Source organism: Elgaria multicarinata, chromosome 6 (assembly GCF_023053635.1).
Source record: "Elgaria multicarinata webbii isolate HBS135686 ecotype San Diego chromosome 6, rElgMul1.1.pri, whole genome shotgun sequence".
Taxonomy (NCBI): Eukaryota; Metazoa; Chordata; class Lepidosauria; order Squamata; family Anguidae; genus Elgaria; species Elgaria multicarinata.
In genome coordinates, this window is record NC_086176.1 from 74,209,292 (window position 1) to 74,235,630 (window position 26,339).

At 38.7% G+C, this 26,339-nt stretch overlaps 1 protein-coding gene across 5 annotated transcripts in view; it reads left to right on the top strand.

Annotated features, from left to right (window-relative positions):
• The window catches only part of MCTP1 (multiple C2 and transmembrane domain containing 1), a 230,857-nt gene that overhangs the window by 115,236 nt on the left and 89,282 nt on the right, over positions 1–26,339 (top strand). For all 5 annotated transcript variants that reach the window (XM_063129601.1, XM_063129602.1, XM_063129603.1 and 2 more), the window contains 5 exons: positions 15,923–16,025; positions 21,682–21,784; positions 22,164–22,265; positions 22,586–22,660; positions 23,917–24,036. In XM_063129601.1, coding sequence (XP_062985671.1) covers positions 15,923–16,025; positions 21,682–21,784; positions 22,164–22,265; positions 22,586–22,660; positions 23,917–24,036 — 503 coding nt within the window. The remainder of the gene's footprint in view (positions 1–15,922; positions 16,026–21,681; positions 21,785–22,163; positions 22,266–22,585; positions 22,661–23,916; positions 24,037–26,339) is intronic.

Sequence of the window (26,339 nt, forward strand, 5' to 3'; positions counted from 1 at the left end):
ACACACTCACTCCCCCTGCTTGCTGTGTCACAGACCGGCGATCAGGGTGCTTTCAGATGGTCCAGCCCATGACTTTGACCTTCTGCACGGTCCAGCGTTCCCTGGGGAACCGTTCAGCTCATGAGGTCTGATTTCACACTTCCAGGATGCCTCGGCTCTCTTAACAATGACAGGGAGACAAAGCCCTTTAGAACAGGCCGCACGGGGACTTGTTTAAATTGGAAACTAGAGAGGAGTCAAGGAACAAGGTTAGGGACTATAGAATAGTGCTTTTAATAAAGAGCTCACAGCTCTGGTTCAGCTCAAAGAGGGTTACCTCTGTACAATTAATTGAGCCATTTATCTAGAGCATCTTAGGCTTCTAATTTCTCACAGAATGATGTGATAAATATTAGCTAAAAGGCAAATGGGATATGCACAGAATAAATTTAACACTGCTTGCCACGGTTTTTTAAGATATATTTGCTTGAGTTTTACCCCATTGTCTTACCTCACTGTGTAATGCTTGGGATTTTTCTGAATAAAAAAAGATGGATTTCATTTGACAGTACTTGGATTGATTGTCCTTGATGCGTCAGCTCTTCATGTTAGAGGCCAAAGGGAAGCTTGTAAGATGCAGCCGTTCTGAGTGCTAGTGAAATTCCCAGAAAACCAAAAGCATCATACTTTTGTTTTTCATACTATCCCTGCTGAATCCTCCTTAACAGTTGCTCAATCTATCTCAGACCAAAACATCAATGTTAACTTCAGTTAAAAAGCTAAGATCATGTTCTAGTTGGTTGAGAGAGCCAACAGGTATCAGGCAAAGCATTGGATGTCGCATGTGAAAAGGTTGTAGAAATTGAGATGGCAGCAAAGTAAACAAGTTAGCTGTCTGCTTTGATAGCTTAGCTGCTCTGCCTGAAAATATGCAAATGCTCTATAGGTATATATGTTTCTCCAACAAAAGCCCAAAGTGTTTATCTGAATCCAGTGCTCCTTGGCTAAGAGAACTCATTAAGTCACCATTGAATGACTTCAAACTGCCCCATGTCATCTCATTTGGGAGGGGTCTACAAGGAGTGAGTAATCTTAAGTTTTTGTGTGCTGTTCAGAGTCTTCTCTAGAAAAATATAATGGTAGTCTGCCTGGATCACAATCTGGCCATACATCCACCTCAAAGAGGTCTGTGTTTCAGATGGATTAATACATTTTATTAATTTGTATAGACCTGTGAATAAGTATTTCTAGGGGAGTTCACGTTAGAAAGATACAATACAACAACAAAAAATAAAGCAATATTCAAAGAGCAATATTTTAAAGAAACTGCAACATAAAATATCCTATCTGGTTTAAAAGACTTGGGGAATGAAAAGCTCTTTGGTGCCAAAAAGACATTGATGATATAGGCACCCAGCGAGCCTCTAGAGAGAGAAATCCATAGGCAGGGTACTGAAGGTCCTCTTCATGATTGTTACCCGCCATCTAAGATGGTAGCAGTACACAGATGAGACCCCCCCCCCCCCAAAGATGGTGTGAGACACCCACAGCAGGTTTCTTTGACTGGAGACTTCTGTCAGAACATTTGTTTTCATTTTTAATTTTGAAGAACATTCAGGAAATTAACAAGTTTGAGATATTTGGTTATATTTAAAGCAGTTAGCATTTTTCTATCTAAATGTATTATTATAGGCTACCATTGTATCTGTAAATGTTTCCTTTAATATCTGAAATGGAACAGTATATGTGCTTTATATATCCACACAAGCATGGCAACCCATCCCTTGGGATTGTGTCTTCCATATCTGCCTCCCACCCCATTTGCAGTTTTGGAGAATGGAGGAATGTGGGTCAGGTAGAAATTTACTGAGAAGCATGCCCTGTGATTTACCTAGAAATCACTGCAGTCATGCCCTCCTTCTCCCAGAATCAACAAAATCAATTACCAGATCTCCTGTTACCTGAACTCCTCTCCCAATGTATTTTTCTTCTTTCTGAAGATGATAAACCGGAACACTTAAACTTGCTGGCATTTAACAATACTCTTGAGGTATGAGAAGGTCTAATGAGGATGGTGAAAAGGCCTCCAGTCACACAGAGTGTTAATCAGCAACATAGAGGAAAAAAATCCTCAAGCTGCATATTGGTTGGATAGATATCAGGATTTTCCCCTGAGAAGAATGAAGACTGGAAACTTTCAGTCTTCTTCTCATGCTTGTAACAGAATTCTAACAAATACGATCATTTGGATGGGATAAAATTTGGTGATAAATATGAACATTTGACAAAATACAGAAATATGGAATTGTTTCTCTGCCAACAAACATTGTGGAAGTGTTGCACGCTGTATCTTATCTATGTGCTGGAACAAATTTTGTCTTAATCTAGCTTCTCAAATTCTTCACTTCATAGAAGATTTCAGCAGAAAATACAAGAAAGGTAGACCTCTATGATAAAGAGATTGAGAGATAGGCAGGGCTTGACCATTCTAAGGATTGGGAAGGCCAAATGCTAATCAAACATTATTTATTTTATTTATTTATTTATTGCATTTCTATACCGCCCAATAGCCGAAGCTCTCTGGGCGGTTCACAATTATATGTTACTTAGAGGGGGAACATCAGTATTTTTCATTTTAACTAAAAACGTTTATGGGGTGCAGTTACAAGATGAATTAGCAGTCATATCTGCATTGTTCAACTTGAAATGTTGAAGTGTAGATAGACTTCAGAGTCTTTAGCGTAGAGGTGATAGTGGAAGTTTTAAAAATGAAGCAAATGAAGTGGATTCTAGTCCACAAAAGCTTAGGCCATAATTATAATTATAGGGCCTCAGTTGTGGCCCTGTGTTAAGGGTGAGTCAGGTGAATCACATTCTGCCATTATAACAGAAAATTAGAGGGACAGTAGGTTCTATGGATTGGAATCATAGAATAGTAGAGTTGGAAGGGCCCTATAAGGCCATTGAGTCTTAAGCCCCTGCTCAGTGCAGGAATCCACCTTAAAGCATACGTGACAGATGGCTGTCCAGCTGCATTCTCATAAAACTGTTCATAGGATTCAATTAAAACTTGGTCAGTTTGAAGCTGGTCCATGCCAATTTTGAAGTAAAAGGGGGTAAGAAATTGCTTATTAATTCCTATTTTAAAGTTTAATGAGTGACCATCATTTGGCTTCATTTTCACCTCAAAACTGCTAGACCTCAGTCTAGGGATGCTCAAGCTTGCTGAAATTTTCAAACTTTGGGCACGGTTCAGCTTACTCCCGTTCTTGTTTGTGACCTGTTTTTCACTTTGTTTGAATGGAAAAAGTAGTGGATTTTTCAAGTGGACATTTTGTGAATGGAAACATAAGTTTAGGAATTTTCAAACATTTTCAGAGAACATGAGAATATTCATTCACATTCAGGATTGCAAATGGGCCCTTTTTGAGTGATTTGCTAACTGAAACAAAATTGTCATACATCCCTACTCAGTGCTTCAATTAGGCTTTTACCAGCCCTCAAACCTTGTACCTATACCCAAAGCCCCCAAAGCCTGCACAAATAAATACATCTTTAACTGGTGCCTAAATGACAATAGTGCTGGGACAGCTGAAGGGAGTTCCAAAGCCTGTTGCCACCACTTAAAAGGTGCTGCCATCTGCCACATGTAGTAGCCTCATGCGCCATTCCTCGAAGGTACCACAAGCGAAGCCTCCCTGGTCAATCTTAAATCTCAGGTTAGTTGGTATTGGGAAAGGCAGTCCTTATGGTGTCACAAAACCAATTGTTGTTCTTACAATTACACCAGTGAATGAATACGCAGTTTCAATTAATTCTGTTCAGTGCCATAATAACAGAACAACTCTCAATTGCTATTTTGTTGAAAATCAAGTTGTGACCCTCAAAGACACATACAGGCAACTAACCATATAATATAGCCTGTCAGGTGCCTGACAACCTTCCTACCCCTGCAGTTTTGTCAGCTAACAGAGGCAACAAAAACAAGCAGAATTATTAGGCCCCTAGTGGGTTGCTGTATGTGGCTAATGGGCTGTATGTGCCTTGATAGGCCACAACTTGATCAAGCTTGATCTAAAGGGGAAAGGCTACATTAAGTACCTTGGATAACTGGGATTTAGATAAATCCCAAACCTATGGGATGAGGAGAGCTAGGAAATAAACTTGATAGATAAATGTGGAGGAGACATGCAATTTTCTTGGAAGTTCAGTTGAATTTATTTTAGGTAATGAGTAGTCTACTAATGTTGTAAATTAATTGGTTCTCCTGTTTTTAATTGACTTCATAAGGAGATCTTTTAGAATGGTTCCACATTTATTTAACACCCTCATTGATACTACCCTTATTCAAAGAACTACTGTGTTACTTCAAAAATGGAATTTGACAGAGTCCCAAACTCTTTTGTTATTGACTTGTATCATATTCATTTAAACTACAATCCTATACATGTCTACTCAAAAGTACACCTCATTGAGTTCAATGGGGCTTACTCTCAGATAAGTAGATATAAGATTTTACCATAGTCAGTATAAAACCAATCTCCCTTTATGATGTCTAAATACTATTTTGTTTCTATAATTTTATATAGAGATTTTTGTTCATTCCTAGTGATAATAGGAGTATTTGAGTCAATATCACCCCGGTCATGTCAGTGCACCTTGTTAATTGGTGATACTTAAATGCTCACTGAGAAGGGTGTTAGCTTGAACAGAATAGGACATTAGAGATGGCTGCTTAAACTGTACTCCCAGTATTTTTGCAATATAGCCACTGTATGCTAAACTCCAAATGTACCTGCAAGCTGTCAGTACTGTATAGCTGCTGCTATTGCTCTATACTGTCACTAAATACTCAGGAGTACCACCTATTTGACACACATGCACAAAAAGAATTATGATCCATTATTGCACAAATAAGGGATTATTGTAATTGGTAAATATATTTAAAAAATATTGGAATGAGTTCAATAAACATTACCCAGATGAAAAGAATCACTCATACAAATTATACTTGAAATTAAAACAATAAGAGGTTTACAAGTTAATAAGAGAGCAATTCTATCCCCCCTAGACATTGTCTGAAGAGCCATATGATATGATGAATTTCCTGCACTACCAGAGCTTGGATTTCCTTCATCCAGCCTAGATGCCATAGAAGGTCATAGCAAGGTCACAACAAGAGGGCAGGAAGGGACAAAAGGGATGTGCTGCGAGAAGAAAGGCCTTGGATCCACGTGATCCACAAGCTTCTCCGTTTCCTCACCTGCCCACAAGAAAGTATGTGATGCTAGATGGGTTCAGCAGGCCCGTCTAGCTCAAAATAGTATAAAGGAGGATTGGCAGCCTAAGCCTAAGCATTCCTCCAGCCCAGCCTGACTCTTGTCTGCAAGGCTTAGGATAGCTGGAGGGCTCCAAGATCCTGTAGGATTGTTCTCTAAGCATTAAAAAAGTTGCCCAAATGATGTACATTATTCAATTAGAGGCTAGTCAGCTAGTCTGTTTCATCAGACATAGCATATAGTCCTTAGCAACTCCTTAGTGTAAAGTTTTGAGTATTTGTTCAAGTAACATGACACTTTTGTATTGTATTTGAAATTTCTATTTAATTTTTGTTTAAAAGATTATAAAAGCATTGTATTAGCAAATGGATTGCTTCTCAGAATGGATGAATTCACAATGCATCAATGTTTCAGAATCCCTGTTACAGGTAGAAGTTGTATTGAAAGAAACACTAGAACATCCCCTTTCCCTCAGTCTTTCAGAGACAGGGGAATGAGTTGGACAAACAGGAAAAATGGACTGCAGGATTGAGCCCAGTATCTCGGCCCAAAGCATGGAAGTGGATTCAGAGTTTGAGGAGGAGAAACTGATGAAGAGGTGGGGAGATTTGGGGGAGACGGAGACAGGCTAATCAGTTAAATTAAAGCTGGACCACAACCTCTACTTCTATGGGAATGTAGCAACTCACCAGGGGGAGGTAGGCATGACACATGCAAGTCAAGAGTCAAACTTCGAGTCAAGAGGCAGCTTCAGAAAATAAGGCAAAGTTGGCCCATCATGAACGGTCTCTAGGGGAAGACACTCCCTAACGGTGGGACTGAGAAAGCTGTTCAGGTTCTGTTCTATAGGCTGGAGCCATAGAGCATCCTTCAAAAAAATCTTTAGGTACTCTAAGTAGAATTGTGCCAGCTTAGTCAAGGTTTTTAGTGTTAGTTTACCTTAGGATGCTAAACTCTGTTACCTGAACCACTGAAGGAATTATTGATTTGCATAATAAAGCCTGTTTACTTAGAGATCTTCTTTATTTGACTACCAATGCGCTGGGAGAGTTCAATACTAGACAGCAACCATGGGCTAAAGAAGGTGCACTTCATCTGAAGGGCTAAAGTTATTCATCTGGAAAGGAATTGTCTACACAGCTAGCATTTTCACTGTAATATTTATTGCTGCAAGCCTCTCTTCAGAAACCACCAGCTTTTCTTTCCACGTTGGTCATTATTCCTCCTGACATACTTTTATTGTGCAATCACCCTGCCTCAGAGCCAAAACAGATATTACTTTAAATCCATAACTAGCAGCTACAGCTTTTTATTTTTTTACTCTAGAATAGATTAACCCACCCACCCCAATCCAGATCTTAAAAGCTCTCTTACCTCCCAAGTTAAGGTCCAGATCTAGCACCCTGTTCCTACTATAGAGTAAAAATGAAAAAAGAAGACATATCTGCTAAATACATACTTAACGTAATGCCTGTTCTGGCCCTTTTTTTGCAGAATTTTGCTGGTGGGTGCAGTTCCAGATGACAACATCTTCTGATCTTTTCTTACCACAAAAAAACTGTTAAGGAGGAAGTGATAGAATAGCTTCACAGTGCCTTCTAATTGGTAACTTTTGGAGATAGCCATCTAGAAATTCTCCTGGAGTGGGCTGCTTATTCTTTCTGTCTCGACTTTCTCTCCTCTAAACCTGCTCTTGAAGTTCTCCCATTTATTTATCTAAGGATTTATCTCCCATCTTATTTACAGAACTTTCAAAGAAGCTCATAATAGTAAAAGTATAGAATATAAGAAGACTAAATAAATAAAAATAGTAGCAGGCAACATAAAATCAATGACATTTGTAAACCTGAAGTCCGGGTTTGGTGGGGGGGAATTAGGGGAAACAAATTTATTTATCTAAGTAAGATGTGTTTATAATGCCAGCATAGCTCACTATACAAACCAGCAAGAATAGACAGGCCTTGGTGTCTAAAATTCAATAACTCACCTGTTCAGCAAGGCAATTTCTTAATTTGAGCACCACCACTAAAAAGACCCACTCTCTGGTAGCCACCTACCTATCCCTCAAGGATAATCTGGAGTATGGCTTCCACTGAAGATCTTCAATTGCCAGATAAATTCATGTGGATAGAGGCAATCCTTGGGATACTCTGGTCCCAGGCTATTTAGAGCTCTGAATGCTAAACCAGTACCTTGAATTGAGCCCAATTACAGTCTACTGAGAATCACCATAAGAACACAAATTAGTCTACAAGCCTGTCTAGTTCAACTTTCCATCCCATAGTGGCCAATTAGATGCCCGTAGGAAGCCCACAAACATGAAAACAGCACTCTCCAGCTCATGTTCCTAGGAAACTGGTATTCAGATACACATTTCTTCTGATACTGTTGGTAGTATATAGCCATCATGACAAGTAGCCATTGATAGTTTTATCCTCCATGAATTTATCTAGTCCCCTTTTAAATCCATCCAAGTTGGTAGCCATCAATACATCTTGTGATATAATTGCACTCTGTGAAGAAGTATCAGTATACTCACTACCAAATCTAAAGGTTTCCTTCTTTACCTCTCTGCCACTTTCAGTACAGTTGGTTATCTCCTTTTATTCCCTATGTCACCATGATCCTATCCTCAACTTATCATTCTACCTCTCTAATCAGTCTTTCAATGTCTCTATAGGGACAAAGCCTGTCTTACCTTTGTCTGTTGGGTTTCCTCAAGGATATGTTCTTGACTCTCTGCTGTTCACTCACTACATGTTAGTGACCTCAATAAATCTTACAGCTTTCAGTATGCTGATCATCCAATTCTATCTTTCTACCCAGAAGTTTCTCCCTTCATGCAATTCCTCATCTGCAACTAGTTGCCTGATATTTCCACATGGATGTTTTTGTCATTTCAAGCGCAATATGTCCAACACTAAGCTACTAATCTTTCCTCCAAGACTTTCCTTTCTTTGTACACTTTCCATCCACCCCATGTAATAAATAGAGCTTTGGCTTTATCTTTGATTCCTCCCACTTGTTTGATTTCTTTATTCAATTTATCATCAGCCTGCAAAAACATGGCTCTTCCTCTCATGTCTTTGTCATCTCTCACCTTTAGTTACTTCCACCTTCTCTGTCTTCCAGAGTTTAACCTTGATTCTTGTCATGTCCTATGGTTCAGCGCCTCCACATTACCCCAAGGAGGACTTAGATTCAGAAATGTTTCAGATCACCACACTTCATGAGGAGCCCTTGGTGTCCCCTTCTATGCCTTCCCAAGCCTAAGGACGTAACTCTCCCATCAACATGTGACTCTAAAGATGACTCCTCTTCTGTTTCTCAGGTATGCAGGAGCATGAGACGGCAGAAACAGAGACTTTAAGAACTGTAGTCATATTATTTATTTATTTATTTATTTATTACACTTATATACCGCTCCCATAGCCAGGGCTCTCTGGGCGGTTTACAGAAATTCTAAAATTGAGGTAAAAACAAGTATACAAAATTTAAAACTCTAAAACACAGAACATACACACATAAAGCATTAAAAACCGATTAAAAACTATACATGTGGGTAATTAGGATGTGCCGCCATATGCCTGAGTAAAGAGGAAAGTCTTAACCTGGCGCCGGAAAGATAGCAGCGTTGGTGCCAGGCGAGCCTCATCAGGGAGATAATTCCACAGTCTGGGGGCCACCACTGAAAAGGCCCTATCCCTCGTTGCCACACTCCGAGCCTCTCTCGGAGTAGGCACCCAGAGGAGGACCTTAGATGTTGAACGTAGTGACCGGGTATATTCACATCAGGAGAGGCGTTCCGTCAGGTATTGTGGTCCCAAGCCGTGTAAGGCTTTATAGGTCAAAACCAGCACCTTGAATTGGGCTCGGAAACATACAGGCAGCCAGTGCAAGAGGACCAAAGCAGGTGTTATATGGTCGAACCTTCTGGTTCCCGAAATCAATCTGGCTGCTGCATTTTGCATGAGCTGCAGCTTCCGAACCGTCTTCAAAGGCAGCCCTACGTAGGGCGCATTGCAGTAATCTAACTTGGAGGTTACCAGAGCAAGGACAACTGAAGCCAGGTTATCCCTGTCTAGATAGGGGCGTAGCTGGGCCACCAACCGGAGTTTGTAGAAGGCACTCCGTGCCACTGAGGTCACCTGAGCCTCCAGTGACAATGATGGGTCTAAAAGAACCCCCAAGCTACGAACCTGCTCCTTCAGGGTGAGTGCAATCCCATCCAGAACCGGTAGAACACCCCCCATCCTGTCAGCGGAATCACCTACTAACAGCATCTCAGTCTTGTCTGGATTGAGTCTCAGTTTATTAGCCCTCATCCAGTCCATTGTCGCAGCCAGGCTAGATCTGTACAGGGTAACATCATCTAGCAGGGGTGGAGCCACTGAAAGACCAAGGATTGCCAGCCTTCTTGAGGCCTCAGTTAACTGCAGTCCTTTGCTGGACATCAGTTCCTTATGGGAGAATACTCCAGCTAACACCTCTTGCAGTGTGCTCTCCATGGTTCTGACATGACTGCTGCCTTGCTTGGAATGACCAGGAACAGAGAGTGCCATGTTGCAGTGTGCTTCCCCTGGGCCTCACTTTTTTTTACCTTTAAAGCTCCTTATTTTCATAACTTACTGTAACTAACCTGAACACTGAAATCTGTCAAAAGTCTACTTGGAAGTAAGTCCCTTGAGTACAATTGGACTTGCTTTCCAGTAAGTGTGTTTAGGATTGCAACCAAAGTTTATATCTGTAACAGAAATAAATGCCTTTTCTTCCCTCCCTCCGTATCACTCCCCTTCTACTGCTTCCCCTCTGACAAATTTTAGATTGTAAGCCTTTTAGGGATGGGATCTATCCTCTCCTAGTTTGTAAAGCACTCATGAACATTGATGGCACAATATAAATAATAAGGCAGCCAGTTTAAAATTTAATAGAGACTTCCTTAGACTCTGAGAGCTGAAACAGAGGAAACTATAAAGATAACTCTGGCCAAGTCACTTATACATAATCTTTCCACACAATTAAGTCTTTGCATTCATATATAATTTCTTAATTATATACAATTAAGAAATTTAGGGTTGTATCCAATTCTGTCCCTCCAGTCATAGAAGGTTCTTTTATCTGGTGGAGGTAATTACTGCTGCAGGCAATTTTTGCTAACTGCCCCTTTCTTCAGACACCCCCCTGTCCCCCAAAGGTGTTCCAGAAGATTTGGGAACCCTTTGGAACAGCATGGGAAATGCTATAGGGCGTTGCACAGGAAAAGGGGAATTTGTAAAAATTGTCTGCCTGCCCATACAAACATACAAACATGAAAATTATGTACAAAAACTAACAGAAAATCACTCATAAAAAGACTTGCAAAACATGTTTTCAAAGCTTGTTTAATTCCTGTAAAGAGGGGACTTGGAGGAGGTCCCCACAAAGGGAATTGCAGAGCCAACACTGAAAAGGCTTTTGTGGTATCTGCCAAGATGTGCTAGATCTGAGGATTCACAAAGCTTTGTTCCAGCAAGGAAGCTGTTAAGGTCTATTGTTCTGTACATGTCTTTATGTAATGTTTATGGGGTCATTTTTTTAAAACTTCCAGTGACTAGCTTTCTTATATCCAAACCATTTAAAAAAAATATACAGAGTCACATAATCAAAGATGTGCAAGTGATTTCTGTGCAAATCCAGAATTGCTTTGAGGCTGGTAACCAACTAATCATTGTTTTCACATGAAGATAACTTATGTTTCTTCTTCGTGGTCTCTGTGCATTACTCTTTATGGGGCTCTGCGCCTGCGCGGAGTCTCGTACGGAACTTCCAATAGCTGAGAAGCATTTTAGATGGGAACTCCTCCCCCACCATTGTTCTTGCTGCTTTTTAACCTTTATGCTACTGATAAGCTTTGTGCATTACAGATTTGCTGTCAAAACTATTCTGCAGTAGTAGTAGTAGTTTCCCATCCTATGCATTTTTAGGAAGCTAAATTGATTATATTATATTTGTTCCCTGACGAAATAAACATGGAGACCAGCATCTTAAATATTCATAATACAATTGCTGTGATTAGATATATGTTTAAATCATGCTCATTTGATTTGAGCACTAGTTACTGAAAGCTACTTATAGAGTAGAAACATTATGTGTATTAAGATTTTTTTCTGAATGTGTGGCATATGATGGTGATTGTTAGTTGCTTGGTAATAACAGCACTTCAGTAATTCTAGGTGATGTGTCTAGTATGAAGACCTTGAAAAAGGAGCAAATTGGCTAAGTTGCGTGTTGCTGTTTGCAAAAAGGTATAGTTTTCTGGAATTGGAAACCTAATTAACAACCTGGAAATGCAATGATGGAAAAAGTTCTAGTATGGGAACATTTAGATAGATAGATAGATAGATAGATAGATAGATAGATAGATATCCTATGGATAGCTCACTGGTAGAGCATGTGCATTTCATTTATTTATTTGTTTAAGAAATAAATGCCTTTCCATTTATACTGTAGAATCCGTCCTGAGGGCAGTTTACAATACAAATTAAAAGCAACAATAAGATGTCATTGAAATTTTAAAAGTTACAATACAATAACCAGCACACTCAGTGTGAACTGCCGAAAGAGCTTCTACTATGGAGCAGTGTAGAGATGTAATAAATGAATGAAAAATTAATGAATGAATAACATCAGAAAAAATTAATATGGGCATAATTGGTCAGAGGTATTTTGAGTGCAATACCTTGGTTCAGAGGTATCCTTTGCTTATAGAAGGTCTCAGGTTCAGATCTGGTATCTCCAAGATTAGGGTATTAGGGTGGAGAAGACCTCTGCCTCAGAAGTTGAAGATCTATTAACAAGCGAGAGTTTTCTATACTGGTCTAGGTGGAAGTTGGGTCTACGTTAGTACACTGCAGCTGCATATGTATTATGCAGTGCAAGACAGCATTTTCAGAAGTATTTGAGCAGACATGAACAAGGAACATCCTGAATAATATCATTAAGAGCAGACACTGGGAATGGACACAGAAATGTGAGGATCAAGCTTTTTAAACATTGGCTTGGAACCTCAGCCCTGTTGTGCAAATGGAGAACACTTTCATTTATGAAAGGAGGGTAGTTTCTGATTTTCCCTAGTTCTCCTCTTCCTGATGGAGTGCTCTGCACTTCATGCTGTCCTGTTCTGAAGGGTCCCTCAATCCTCAGAACCAGATTTTTGGAGAGTCAAGGAGACTGAAGGAAGAGCAGGAAAGCCTGGTTAGGATCCAAAGCATTGTTAGTATATGCTTGAAAAACATGTTTCCTAAACTGTCCCCTTAATGCTGCTTTCTTCTTTGGCTATTCCAATCACCCACTCCCTTTTATTTATCCAATTCCTGTCCCATCTCCATATTTCATAAAATTATTCTTCAATAGTATTTTCCTCAACAATATTTTCATTTACTTACATGGTGTTTGTATTGTATTAAAATTCAGCAAAGGGAGAATAGAACAAAAGCTAGGGTTTTCCCATAAGTTCGTATTAACACAAAAGCATATCTTTTGTTCTGTTCTGCCTCTGTTGTTGTGATGGCTTAGTATCATTTAGGCACTGTGAGCCCTGCAGAGTTCAGCTTTAGATTGGCTTTTTCCATCAAGGTTAGATTTCAGCAGGGTGGACTTGATTTAAATCAATTTGATTTAAATCATGATTTAAATCACTACTCAGAAAGACTCGATTTAATTATGTGACTCCCCCCCCCCAAAGTGCACTCTTCCTCGCTATATTTTTCCACAATTCAGAGTTATGAAAGACTCATTCCTGCTTGTATAATCTTAATATTTACAACCAGATAAAGGTTTCATTTTTAGAATAGCAACTTTTCAGATTAGTTTTACAGTTATATATAAAAAATGCTGATTTGGTTATACTATTAGAAACACATCATAGATAGATAATTATGAAATTATTGCGAGGTGAACTATCTCCAGTTTAATAGGTTAATCATTTATATTTGGACAACTTTTCTGCTGTACTTTATTGGAAGGAGAAAAATAACCTTACAGAAACCTCTGGAAGAGTATGACATTGTGAATGGATTAATGGAATTAATTTACCAAAAAATTTAAACAGCCTCATGTTACATAATTAAAAACTAATCCTTATTTCATGATGAATAACCTTTGGACTATAATGTATCTTAAATAGAAAACTATCTTTAGATAGATTTTTCTTCAAAAAGTATTTTATTAAAAAATCCAATTTAAATTAAAAAAAATCCAATTTAAATTTTTTAAAAATCTGTTTTTTTTAAAAAAAAAATCATTGATTTTTATCCACACTGGATTTCAGGAACAACAGTTTACAAAGCTCTGAGTGGAACAGTTTGGGGCTGGAAGCCAGGCAGGCTTGTCTGTATGTTGCTCTAACAAGGAGCAGAGCAAGATGGAGCCTTAAATAAGATTGTATTGACCTTGAAACTCTTGGCCCCCATCTCCCTACTGACTGAGACTTTGCCTTTTAAAGGCTCCCGGCCTGTTTTACCGATCTGAGGCTGTGATGATATAGGAGTGACTGTGGCATGCTAATATTCTCATGTCCTGAATCCTGAAAATGGTAATGCAACCTCCTTTGGATGTAGGGGAGCTGACCCCTGAGGTCTTTCTGGAGAACTGGGTTCTGGGGAGATGGAAGCCTCATAATATCTTTCTGTGGTTGAGTCCTCTCCTATTAACTCTGGGGACTTTTCTGAGGACAAGGGATCGGGATCTTCTGAGGACTAGATAGAATGAATATATGAATCATAGATAAGATGAAAGCTAAATGATTCCTTATTCTAGAAGTCGTTTGAACATATGGAAGATCTCCATTTGTTCTAACAACATAGTTAGGCATCTGTTATCCTCTTTTAAAAGTAAAGTAATGCTTTAAAAATCACTTATAATGATTTTGTGTTTTGTAAGAATATTAGTAATGGTTTAGGAATGTGCAATATGCATTTGATACATATGGTTGAAATGTTTTTGATACCTTATATTTTATAAAGTAAAGTGATACTTATTTTTGTTTTCAAAGAACTGTTATGTTGAAAGTGTGAGGAAGTCTTGATATAGGTCAAGATCCAATGGTTTCCATTAGCTTATGGGAAAATAAAACATGTCCCTCTGCCAGCAGAACAGAGGGATCTAATTATCCCTCCCTTCTGCAGCCTTCCATGCATCTTCCAAATCTGCTCCAGAAGATTGGGGAATCCTCGAGAGCAGTTTGGGGGGAGGGGCATGCAGGCGGGGAGGCAAAGGAAAACTCCTGGACTTCCACTCCCACAGACACACAAATACATCTCAAATATGTGTGTTTGTGTGTATGGGAGGCTGTTCACTTATGCTTAGCAGGAAATTATGCAGAATGATTGTGGGAGGATAAACAGCCAATATAATAAAGCATCATCTCAACTGTAAAGTAATTGTGTCTTGTGATGTAGATGGGGTATGTCACCACTCACACTTGATTCTTAGAAATGAAGTGATCACTCTGAAGCCCTGCATGAAATTATCCTTTAGACATTGTATGTCACTAGAGATAGTAAATGAATCCATCATGTTAGTGATAAATGATATTTAACTTTTTTTCAAAATGCAAACAACCTCTGAAACTATAATTCAGTATATTTAAAACAATTATGCTTTGCCATTAAAGTTAATAACATGTACATTAACCTGTGATGGTCTCTGAATCAATATTGCAGCTTGGAAGATGGGGCACACGGACAGCTTTGACTAAATATTGATTTAATTGTCATTTGTTTAGGGTATGAAACAAATTACATGCCTTACCAATATCATTAATGTGGCCCCTTTGAACTGTTGAATCTACGAGTTCATGTAATACATGACATTACATTACAAAAGTATTGAAGTTATTGTAAAATACAATTGCCTAGTGTGCTAGATGCCAAGAGGATCCATATTGGGCTCTTTCAACCATTTTACCATCAATATTAAATCAGTTGTACAGGTTTGCCACCTCCCCTCTTTTTAATTGATGCCGACATGTTTCATTTGGTATAATTGTTTTAGCATATGAGGGCATTGGCTGTTTTGCAGTACATTGTGAGTATGATTGGTTTCCTTGCTGCAAATCCATTGTCTAAGATCTAATTTGTTGTTTGAAATATGAATGCTTGTGGAAATTTGCTTTAAATTTAGATTTAGCTATCATCTTGCAGTGTGATCGCAAGCCTGTTCATTCAGAAGAACATCCTATAGGTTCATTCCCTCGTAGGTGTTAATCTAAATGGGGCTAGGATTGCATTAAAATCTAAATTACAGCCAATATAGACGATGAAATTTGGTAACTTTCAAGAATATATTTTTTAAAATGATTAAATCATTATCTGTTTTCTTTAGCACATTGTGCCAAAGCTAAACACAAACTTTGCTATCTAAATTGTGTAATATATGAATTTTTGTAGGTGCATTGTTGAATGTAGCCCTTAAACGCATTGATTCATAGTTGCCTCCTAAATCTTCTGGCCATCAAAATAATTAGCTGATCTATTCCTGAGACTATAGAAATGCTGTACACTTTGCTCCATTGTAAAGTTAGTAAATAAACATGCCTGATTATTTCCTTTTTATAGTGTAAATTCAAGTTTTATAGAATGCAGTGGTAATTTTAAATTACTATTTTTAAAATTGTCTCTTTCCAGGTAAAAGTGATCCCTTTTGTGTAGTTGAATTGAGCAATGATAGACTGTTGACCCACACAGTATACAAGAACCTTAATCCTGAATGGAACAAAATCTTCACCTTGTAAGTCTTAATGTGCGGCTTTCTTACTTAGTTGTAAGTCTGGCTAGTCCTTTTGAAACTATCATGATAGATATAAAGTGCTCTGGTTTGTTAATCAGAACAACGTATTTTATTGGAACAAATAAAAGTATAAGGTAGAAATATTTGCTTTTTGGATATGCCTGAATGGTGATTTTCCTTTTGCCAGTATGCTTTATGGGCAGTGTAACTTGGTGTTTGCAGCTATTAGGCTGAGGCTGTGGACTTTATAAGGTTGGTTCTATTACTTGTTTTTAATTATTCTTACAACTCTAGCTATGTTCCTAACTTTCATTCCTGCTGCTACTAAGGTGATGGTGATGAAGATGTCATAGGGAGTCAGTTAAAAAAACAAAAACTCAGCATATGCTGTTAAATGACCTGGTGCTGGAAAAATAACTATGTTGGCACCAGGTGAGCCTTGTCATGGAGATTGTTCTATAATTGAGAGTCCACCACTGAAAAGGCATTCTCCCTTGTTGCCATCCTCCAAGCTTTCCTCAGTGTAGGCACCTGGAGGAGGACCTTAGATGTTGAGCATAGTATACAGGTAGGTTCATGTCAGGAGAGGTGTTCAGGTACTGTGGTCCCAAGGCTTTATTGGTTAAATCCAGCACCTTGAATCAGGCTCAGAAACATACAGGCAGCTGATTCCAGTTATCAATCTGGCCGCTGCATTTTGCGCAAGCTGCAGCTTCCAAACCATCTTCAAAGGCAGCCCCACATAGAGTGCATTGCAGTAATCTAACTTGAAGGTTACCAGAGCATAGACAACTGAAGCCAGGTTATCCCTGTCCAGATAGGGATGTAGCTGAGCCACCAACCGAAGTTGGTAGAAGGCACTCTGTGCCACTGAGGCCACCTGAGCCTCAAGTGACAAAGATGGCTCTAGGAGAACCTCCAAGCTATGAACCTGCTCCTTCAGAGGGAGTGCAACCCTATCCAGAACAGGTTGAACACCCACTATCCAGTCAGAAGAACTACCCAGTAACAGCATCTTAGTGTTGTTTCAGTTTATTAGCCCTCATCTAGTCCATTGTGTTGAGTTTCAGTTTATTAGCTCTCATCCCAAGAGTGTCTGGAGCTGGCCCGCAACTACCCACTCAAGGACCTTGCCCAAGAATGCAACATTTGCCACCAGCCTAATGTTATTAAAATATTCCGGGTCCAGGGAAGATTTCTTCAGGAGTGGTCTCACTACCGCCTCTTTCAGATGGTCCGGGACCACTCCCTCTGGCAAAGAGGCATTAATCACTTCCTTGGCCAAGCCGGCTGTTCCATCCTTGCTAGCTTTTATTAGCCAAGAGGTGCTAGATTCATCTGCTGTGACACTGGAGTCAAGGTCCTGCCAGATGCGGAAGATTTTATTCTGGAAGTGCCTAGCAAATTCATTACAGCGGTTCTACCACATCCTTGTGGCTGGCATGTAATAGCCCCCGGATCGCGGCCCAAAAGTGGATTGTGAGATCAGTCCAAATGAGTCTGGGCAAAGCTGTTGCCACCATACTGGGCACGGAGAAAATTGTGAAAGTGCGTCCCATGTTGCAGGTTGGGAGTCTGAGGTGTTCTTGGGTCTGGAACAGTTGAAGACGACTGGTCTCTTGGTCCTATTAGCTCAGTATTGTCTGTGCGGATTGGCAGCAGCACTCCAGGGATTCAGTGGAGTTTCTTTTCTGGCTGGAAATACCAGAGATTGAACTTGCAACCTTTTGCATACAAAGCATGTGTGGTACCACTGAGCTATGGAGCTTCCCCATAAATATTATATATGTATAATATGCCCAGATGTACAAGATTTTAGCTTTTAATATAGGTAAGGAAATACACTCCAATCAGGCTCAGAATGGTACTGAAGCTCTCTCTCGATAAACCTGTCATGCACTTGAAGTGTCAGGCAGGGGGTTCCCAAATCTATTGTGACCCATCCCAAACTCTGACCTATTAGATCCTTTGCAGCATTGAAATTAATCCTCTGAAAGAGGGAAGGAAAGATCCATGAAGGTACACAGGAGCTTAGGAAAAATAAAGCCAGGGGTGAAGGCTTAGAAAGCTGAGGCAGGAGCTGTTTTTGTAGATGTTTTCTTATTTCTGTTTCTTTAATTAATACTTTAAAAACTAGATCTCAAGAAAGCAAGGCCAGGATGATTGTGTTGCAAAGACTAATCATTATTTCTTTTATTCCATGGCCATTTGGGTCCTCTGTTTAGTATTTTCTTTTGTTTTATACGTATATGCTTATGTGCATAAGTCATTCATGCATATTATATTAATCTGACAGCTGTAGATATCACTTCATGCATTTCATGTGGCCCATAAAAGTTTATGGCACAATCATCTGTCTCTGAAGTGCCACAAGACATGTTGTTGTTCTTTTAGTTCGTTCGTTAGTTATTTAAAAGTATTATGTTCCTCAACTTTTTGATGCATATCTGAAGAAAATCATTTTGGGCTTTGGTATGTACAACTTTTAAGCTCTAATATTTCAATAGGTAGAGAATCATTAGTTTCAAATTTTATGACAATACTGGGTCAGTGATTTGTTAGGGATGGTGATGATATGGAAAAGCTGAAGCTCAGTACTAGTACAAATGAATTCCGGTCTGGTGATAGAGTTGGGCTCCATGGTCCATTGCACAGGAGACTGTTGGCATCCAATTCTTTAAGTTCTGTTACTATGATTATTCATTTATTCCTGGCGTTTCCAACATGGTGCCCATGGGCTCTAATGCAACCATAGACACTTCCTTTTGCACCTACATGGTTCCCTGTACTTCCTGACTTTTAATTCGTAAGATGTTTTAAATTACAGATATGTATTTTTTAAAAACTTTTGAGGTCCAGGTTTATTTGAATTCTAAAGGGTGGGTTTGTGTTTTGTAGCTCAGACCCACCTCTTCCTTGTACTTAGATTCTTGGGGCAATTTACTTTTCTTTTAATCTCACCAGTTTTCCTTCAGGGAAATTAGTTTTCGTGACCAATTATGCCCACCATGGCAGCCATTTTATGAATGGGCAAGCCACTCCCATGGCAGCACTCTTTCAAAATGTGGCCAGTGATCCAAAACATTTGGGGATTCCTGATAATGATTGCATGTCAAGTATAAGAAAGAATGTAAAACAGACATATATTTCTAGAAGATTTTTTTTTCTTATTTATTATGTTCTTTCCTTGGCTTTGTAATGTTCTGATCTTAGAAGTCAGAACTTGGATTGAAGATGATTTACTAGATTAAAAGCTCTGCTGGGACACACTGTTTTGGGATGACTATACTGGTCAATAAATTGCTACATTCTCAGTGCCAATGATATTTTGACAGATTTAATCTTTTCTAAGAAATAAAGAACTAGGCTTCATTTGTTGTAGTTTTCTATGGCTGCCCCTAATTGTAATACCAAAGAAGCCAAAGGTGCTTCAGGTTTCTTTGCTACTTCACTATCCATTAAGTTGTTGTTGTTGTTATATATTCAATTTATCCTGCCTATATACAAAATACCCTAAGCGGCATACTAAGTTAAAAACGATGTAAGCACAATCAAACAATCAAACAATATCCTAGACAGCATAATTTTTTAAAACAACAATTAAAAAAAGGTAAAACAATTGATAAAACAGCATAAAAATAATATATAATGGTCAGCAATATGATTCTAAAAAGGGAAGGCCTGCCAGAATAAGAGATGTTTCTAGTAGCTTTGTTTTGTAAAGTTAATAACATAGAGGGTGAATGCAGCAACAAACACCAAGTTAGTACATATCTAAGCTATAAAGCCTATAAAAAGCCAAATTCCTTGGTCTTTGGCTAGCAATTATGCTCCTTATTTGCATCTGCTTAATGGTTTTCAGATATTGGCCTGTTGAAAGGGGTCAGCTGTTGAAAGGGGGGAGTCTTCTCTCCCCATCAACTGACAGAGCCCCTCGAGGACCTGGGGTCTGCTGGGTGGAGTGGGCTGTAGCACAGGGACAGAGGGGGAAAGCATGGGGAATTGGATGGCGACACTTCCTGTCAGTAGGGTAGAGTGTCCCCAAGCACTCAAGGGTGCATTTTTACAGGGCTCAGTGGAATTTAAAAGCTTTTACTGCTTTTAAATTATATATTGTTTTAACTTGGTTCATGGTTTAATTTCTTTTTAACTGTGTATATTTATTGCTTTATACTGTATGCTTTTATCTGTATGCCGCCCTATCTTAATGATGTAGGGTGAGATACAAATGTTTCAAATAAATAAATAGGATATTTAGATCCATCCTAATGTTGTTCTGTGTGTCTACAAGGTATATTACATTCTTTGTTAAATTCTTGTTTATTGCTAATGTATTCGTAATTGCTGGCCTGAGAGCCATCAACCAATGTCCAGTATTTCACTATATATTATCTCCGTAAATTTTGAAAATCATCTTAAAAGTAATGTATCTTGAAGTATATACAGATGTATTGATTGCTCCAATTCTTATTTTTAATCTTTGCCTTAGCAAAAAACAAACAACCAAACCACACCCTTCAATGTGCTTTTCATAATTTCTTTGTTTATAGTTAGTTGATTATACTATGCCTCATTCATGTACATATTTTCTGGATAAGACTTCGTACAAGAGTGTAATTACTTGGAGCAATTTCAATTACTTGGAGTTTGAATTATTGTTCAGAACTAAATATTAGTACTTCCTAAATGCTTACAAACATGTTATTGCTTGATACACATGGGCTAATTGAGACAAGTGGGCTAATTTGCAAGCTGCAGGTTCGTGCTCCTCTTTCTCCCTTCCTCTTCTGACACAGCCATAAAGTGAAGTTCAGAAGCTTTTACTTCCATTTTAGATCAACAACAGTTTAGTGGGTTAGCCGAGTAATTTATCAAGCTAGCTAGTTGAATCTAGCCATGGTTAAAATTAACCACAATTTAGGGTAGTTTGTAGTTAATCTAAACTAGAGGCAGAAAACTTCCAATCTCATCATAGTGGCCGCACTGGAGGAGGAAGCCTAATTGCCCAGGGGAAGCTAGGCTTGTCCTCATGATGCAATGTTGATCTTCTGTAGCAGTTTAAGGAATGAGTGAGTGAGAGAACTCTGCAAACCTCTTAACCACTTCCAAATTTGGTGCTTACAGGTTGTGATTTTTCAGAGCCTGTCCTGTACTCAGTAAGGATCTAGTCATGTTGGTTTTTCATATAAAGTCCTACAATGTAGTGGGATTTTTGAACAATTAAAATCTTATTTTCTTACTCTTCAAACACTCATATACTAAATTGGGAGAAGTATTAACAAAAGTTTTTGTTATTCTACCTGTGGGATGTGTAATGCTGAGGATGGTGATGACAAATATCAAGCATTAGTTCAGCATTCCCCAACCTAGTGCCTTCCAGTTGTGTTGGACTACAAATCCCATCCTCTCCAGGGATTGATGGAAATTGTAATCCAATATATCTGGAAAGCCCCAGGTTGGGGAAGGTTGCCTTAGCTGCATTCCTGGGTATGCAGTTGATCTCTTTCATTTAATCTCTTTTTAGCCCCCTTATTCTGATTTAGGCTTTTAAAAATACATGTAGCAGTTGATTTTTTTGTAACTTGTTGATGCATTTGTGTTGTAAGCATTCAATTATGTGACTTTCTACATCTATTTCTTTCTGCCCCTTTCTTAGCAATATTAAGGATATCCACTCAGTTCTTGAAGTTACAGTTTATGATGAAGATCGAGATCGGAGTGCTGACTTCCTGGGCAAAGTGGCTATACCATTGTTGTCTGTAAGTTATTTATTTATTATTATTATTATTATTATTATTATTATTATTATTATTATTATTATTATATTATTTAGTTAACATGTTACTCCGTGTGTTTTATGCTCATGGAAAAAATCAGTGCTGTCTGTCATTTCTCAACCAAGGTCTGTAATAAAAACAATAAAAAAATTTAACATACTCAATTCACGGCCATGTTGAATCCCATGATAGTTAATTTTTCCTGACAGACTTGGTCCTGGTAATGAACAGGTACTTGTCAGAATTGCCACAGTTGTTTTGGGTTCTCTGTCAGTTTCAGCAGCTGGGGGTCAAAGGTCACTGAGGGAGTGTATTCAGTGGAGACTGCGAGACAGACGGCTGTCATGTCCTTTTCCTGCAGATTCAAAATGGTGAACAGAAAGCCTACGTCTTGAAAAACAAGCAGCTGACAGGGCCAACAAAGGGGGTCATCTATCTTGAAATAGATGTGATTTTTAATGCTGTAAGTCTTAACTTTGGCTTTTTTGTACTGCTAAAGAGTTCAGTTTCATGAAAGCTTTTGTTCCTGATTTGTAGAGAATTTCTGTCATTCCTCATTTTCTCTAAACCTTGATGTATGCTGCAGAATGCTCTTCTGCCACTGGCTGAGACACCCACACATTTTCACTTTGCTCAACTGCTGATAATGTATACACAAGCATGAGCTTCTGTGCTTCGCATTACTAGCTTATAGTCTTGGCCTCATGACTTTGAAATATTATAATGATAATTCTAAATTAAGTATTTATCAGTCCCCTAAACATGATGTTTTGACGTATATAGGTGAAAGCCAGCTTGAGAACACTAATGCCCAAAGAACAAAAGTATATTGAAGAAGAGAACAGAATTTCTAAACAGGTAAAGAGTTAGAAAAGACTAATTTATTTCCAAAAGATCTGATATCAAATGTAATATTGCAAGCACTTTTTGTCGATCACTGAAAGCAAGGAGAGCAATGCATCTCACTAATGGTAAAACTTATTAGGAGATTTCAATGAAGCAAGAATATAAATTTTAATATACCCATCCCCACTTGCCAGAGTTTGATCTTTGTGAAATGTGTGCATGAGAACCTAGAGTAAAGTCATTCTGCCCCCGTGTATCAGGTTATAATGCAGGTGGCTGTAAAATTAGTCTAGCATAAATTTTTGTGGCTAACTTTGACCTGGAGGAACTCCCATATTGTTGTGGATTAGGGAATGTATCGACCTTTTGTTCTCTTAGCTCTAATTCTGTGGTGCTTATTAGAATCTTAATCAAGGCAACAAAAAATAAGTCATTTGGCTCTTCAAGGATGTGCGTCAATCTCCTTTTCACATATGTTTTAATACTTAAAATTTACCAGTAGTAAATTTTCATAAGTGCAGTTCTACTAAATGCTTTCATCTGAAGTTATTTTAAAGAAATCCCATGACCATGTGGATCATGTTTATTTTTCAGGCTTAGAATTTTGGTTGCTATACAGTCAAACTCTAAATCACTCTGCTTTGCAGGGTTGTATTCATATACTGATCAATATTTGTATAATTCTTACATAAAATGTAGATCTCTTTTCAGTGCTTTAATAAGGAACATGATAATGTTTCTGCTATCAGAAATTAAGGAAGCACTTTTTTAATATCACAAAAAGTATGTATAGTTCTCTCTAGTTTCTTCTTAGAAATCGTTAGACTCATTGTATTGTCACAGTTTAAATGTAAAAACTGTGACTAAAATTGCCTGAGAGAGAATTACTCAGAGCTGAATACATGATTTCTCAAAACCAGTCATCCCATTAGTATAACAAAAATGGATAAGATCAATTTCATAACTTTAGCTCCAGAAATCTAGGTTGATATATTAGATCTCTGAATCTCAGTACCTAAGGCATGCCTAAATAATAAGGGTACCACTGCATTGTAACTGTAATTATTTTTGCACAGTAGTATAATAGAACATTGCAAGACTGCATTTGATGCAACTACTTACATCATGTTGATAACTATCTAGATGGCTTTTTCTGATTTTTGTCTTATATGAATCTAACTGCATATAGTACATTTTAAGCTGAAATGTGTTCTCAGGAGCCTTCATACCTAAACTGCACAAATCAATGTGTGTGTTTCTTTCTTCAGCTTCTTCTGAGGAACTTCATGCGTACAAAGCGTTGTATCATGGTACTCATAAATGCTGCCTACTATATAAACAGTTGCTTTGATTGGGATTCACCACCAAGGAGTCTTGCTGCTTTTTTGGTATGATATTTTATGCCTTAAACAGAATATTAACCTTAATGTAAGTGATATGTTTAAGCAAAAACAATATACAATGACCTCAGCAATGGCGCACAACTTTACCTGCAGGCCAAAATTAGTAATCAATAAGCAATCTGTAGTTTAAGGGTAATATTGGCACTGCCAGCACTTCCCTGAATTGTTGCACATCCTCAGTCAATGACCTCCAAGATGAGAGCATCAAGACCCAGGAAGTTTGATGCAGTATTTTTTTCCTCTCAGCACCGCTGGCCAGTGGGACTGTTTAATATGACACTCTTCGGATATGAGCGTTCTCCTCTCCTAAACTACTCCAGCCTCTGAGACAAATGCATTCTCAGTTATTTATTTTAATGTTTATATTATTCTCCAAATCAACCCCTGATGAGGTGTTCTTTCCTCTTAAACTGCTTCCCATTTTAAAAAAAAATTTCCTATGAATTATGGCTGTTTAATCTAGTGTCTCTCTTTTAGCTTGCATCTAATTAACTTTCTTGCCGCTGTTGACAATTGTCATGGCTCCAATTATGGCTCCAATTAGAAGCATTCTAAGAAGTGAAAGCAGCCAAGGGCTAGCAGCTTGTTTAAACTGGCAATGAAAGATTTCAATACCTGGGTTATATGGTAGTGATATTCTACAATCTTTGTTAAAAAGTTGCTATGTCAGCAAATGCAAGTTTCAGAAACTGAGGTATTAACTTTATTAAAACTTGGCATTGTTGCTTTTGTGTGGTTGCTACTTCCCATGCTGTTCTGATAACTGTTGAGCCTGGGAAATCATGTAGGAGGGAACTATGACACTGATTTACTATATTGGTTTTGTCCAGGCAAGGGCAACACTGGTGTCAAACATCCTCTCTCCTGTGGATTCCTGGGTTCAAATGCTGCTGGGTAACATAGGGAATGGCCATATAGAAGAAGCAACCATACTGCTTCTATGATACTGTTCCCTTTGAAGAGATGAGTTATAACTTGATAATGGAAACTAGCATGCTGGTATCGTAGCAAACTTTATTCTGTGAGACATACATGATGGTTATATGCTACCTCCTTAATTCTGGTTCCTAGGGAATATCAGCAGGAGGATGCTATTGTGCTCATGTTCAACTTTTGTGCTTCTCGTAAGCATCTGTTTGAAAACAGGATACTGGACTAGGCAGGTCTTTTGTCTGTTCCAGCAAGATTGCTCTTACGTCTTTATGGGGTTTTATACACATTAAGGTCAGTTGTTTTCATTACAGTTATAAACTCATTCCCACCAATTCAAACGCATTCCCAGGCTAGATTTCGAGCTCCATCAGATGAGCGTTTTATTGCATTATCATTGCTGGTCACTCATGGATTTCTGCGGGTCCTTCTCACAAAGCTGTCTGCCTCCCACACACCTCCCACCCTTTCTGGCCTTCCTTGCGCCACAAAAAACCACCCAGAAAGTCCGTTATTTTCTCCATGCGAAATAAAACTACCCTTCCATCCTGTGTATTGCTGTTGTCCCACTATGTTGCTTTCATTGGGGGTGGTCCTGCTGACGAAAGAGGAGGGCAGGGCAATTCTCCAGCTTGCTGAACAGTGCCAGCCAATTAAATACTGAATTGGTAAACCCCTAGACAACAAAACCAGTGCGTGGGGGAGGGGGAAGGCAACCATGTCCATCACCTGACAAGAATCAATGAACTGGAAGGGAAAAGAGAAGGGGCAGGCACAATAGGAGAGTAAACAACAGTGGGAATCGTGTAAGGGAACAGAGCTTGCCGTGCTAATGAAATGGAGGTCAAAACTGCGGCTGCATACCAGGAAAAATAAAGTAGGTTTGATGGAGCCCCTACTCTACTACTTTATAGTGGTATTGAAGTGCACTGATAACTGTTAGGGCACAATCCATATTCCTCTCTCATGGTGTTATATCCTGCTTGTTATTCCACATTTGTAATGATTTGGCACAAAGTGTAGATTTGTCCTCAGTCTGTCTGATTTTTCTCAACTGCTAGAACTGAGTTGCTGTCCACACTGGGCCTGTTCAGAAGACACCTTAAACCATGGCTTTAACCATGGTGGTTAAGCCAGAAAGCCAGACCGTGTTCAGCAAACACCTTAAACCATGGTGTTTAAGGTGTTTGCTTTAACCACAGCGAATAAGGCTTTTTGCTTTATTCACCATGGTTAAAGCCATGGCTTAAGGTGTCTTCTGAACACATCCTGGCTTTCTGGCTTAACCACCATGGTTAAAGCCATGGTTTAAGGTGTGTTCTGAACAGAGCCACAGTAGAATGCAATGTTGCTCTGCA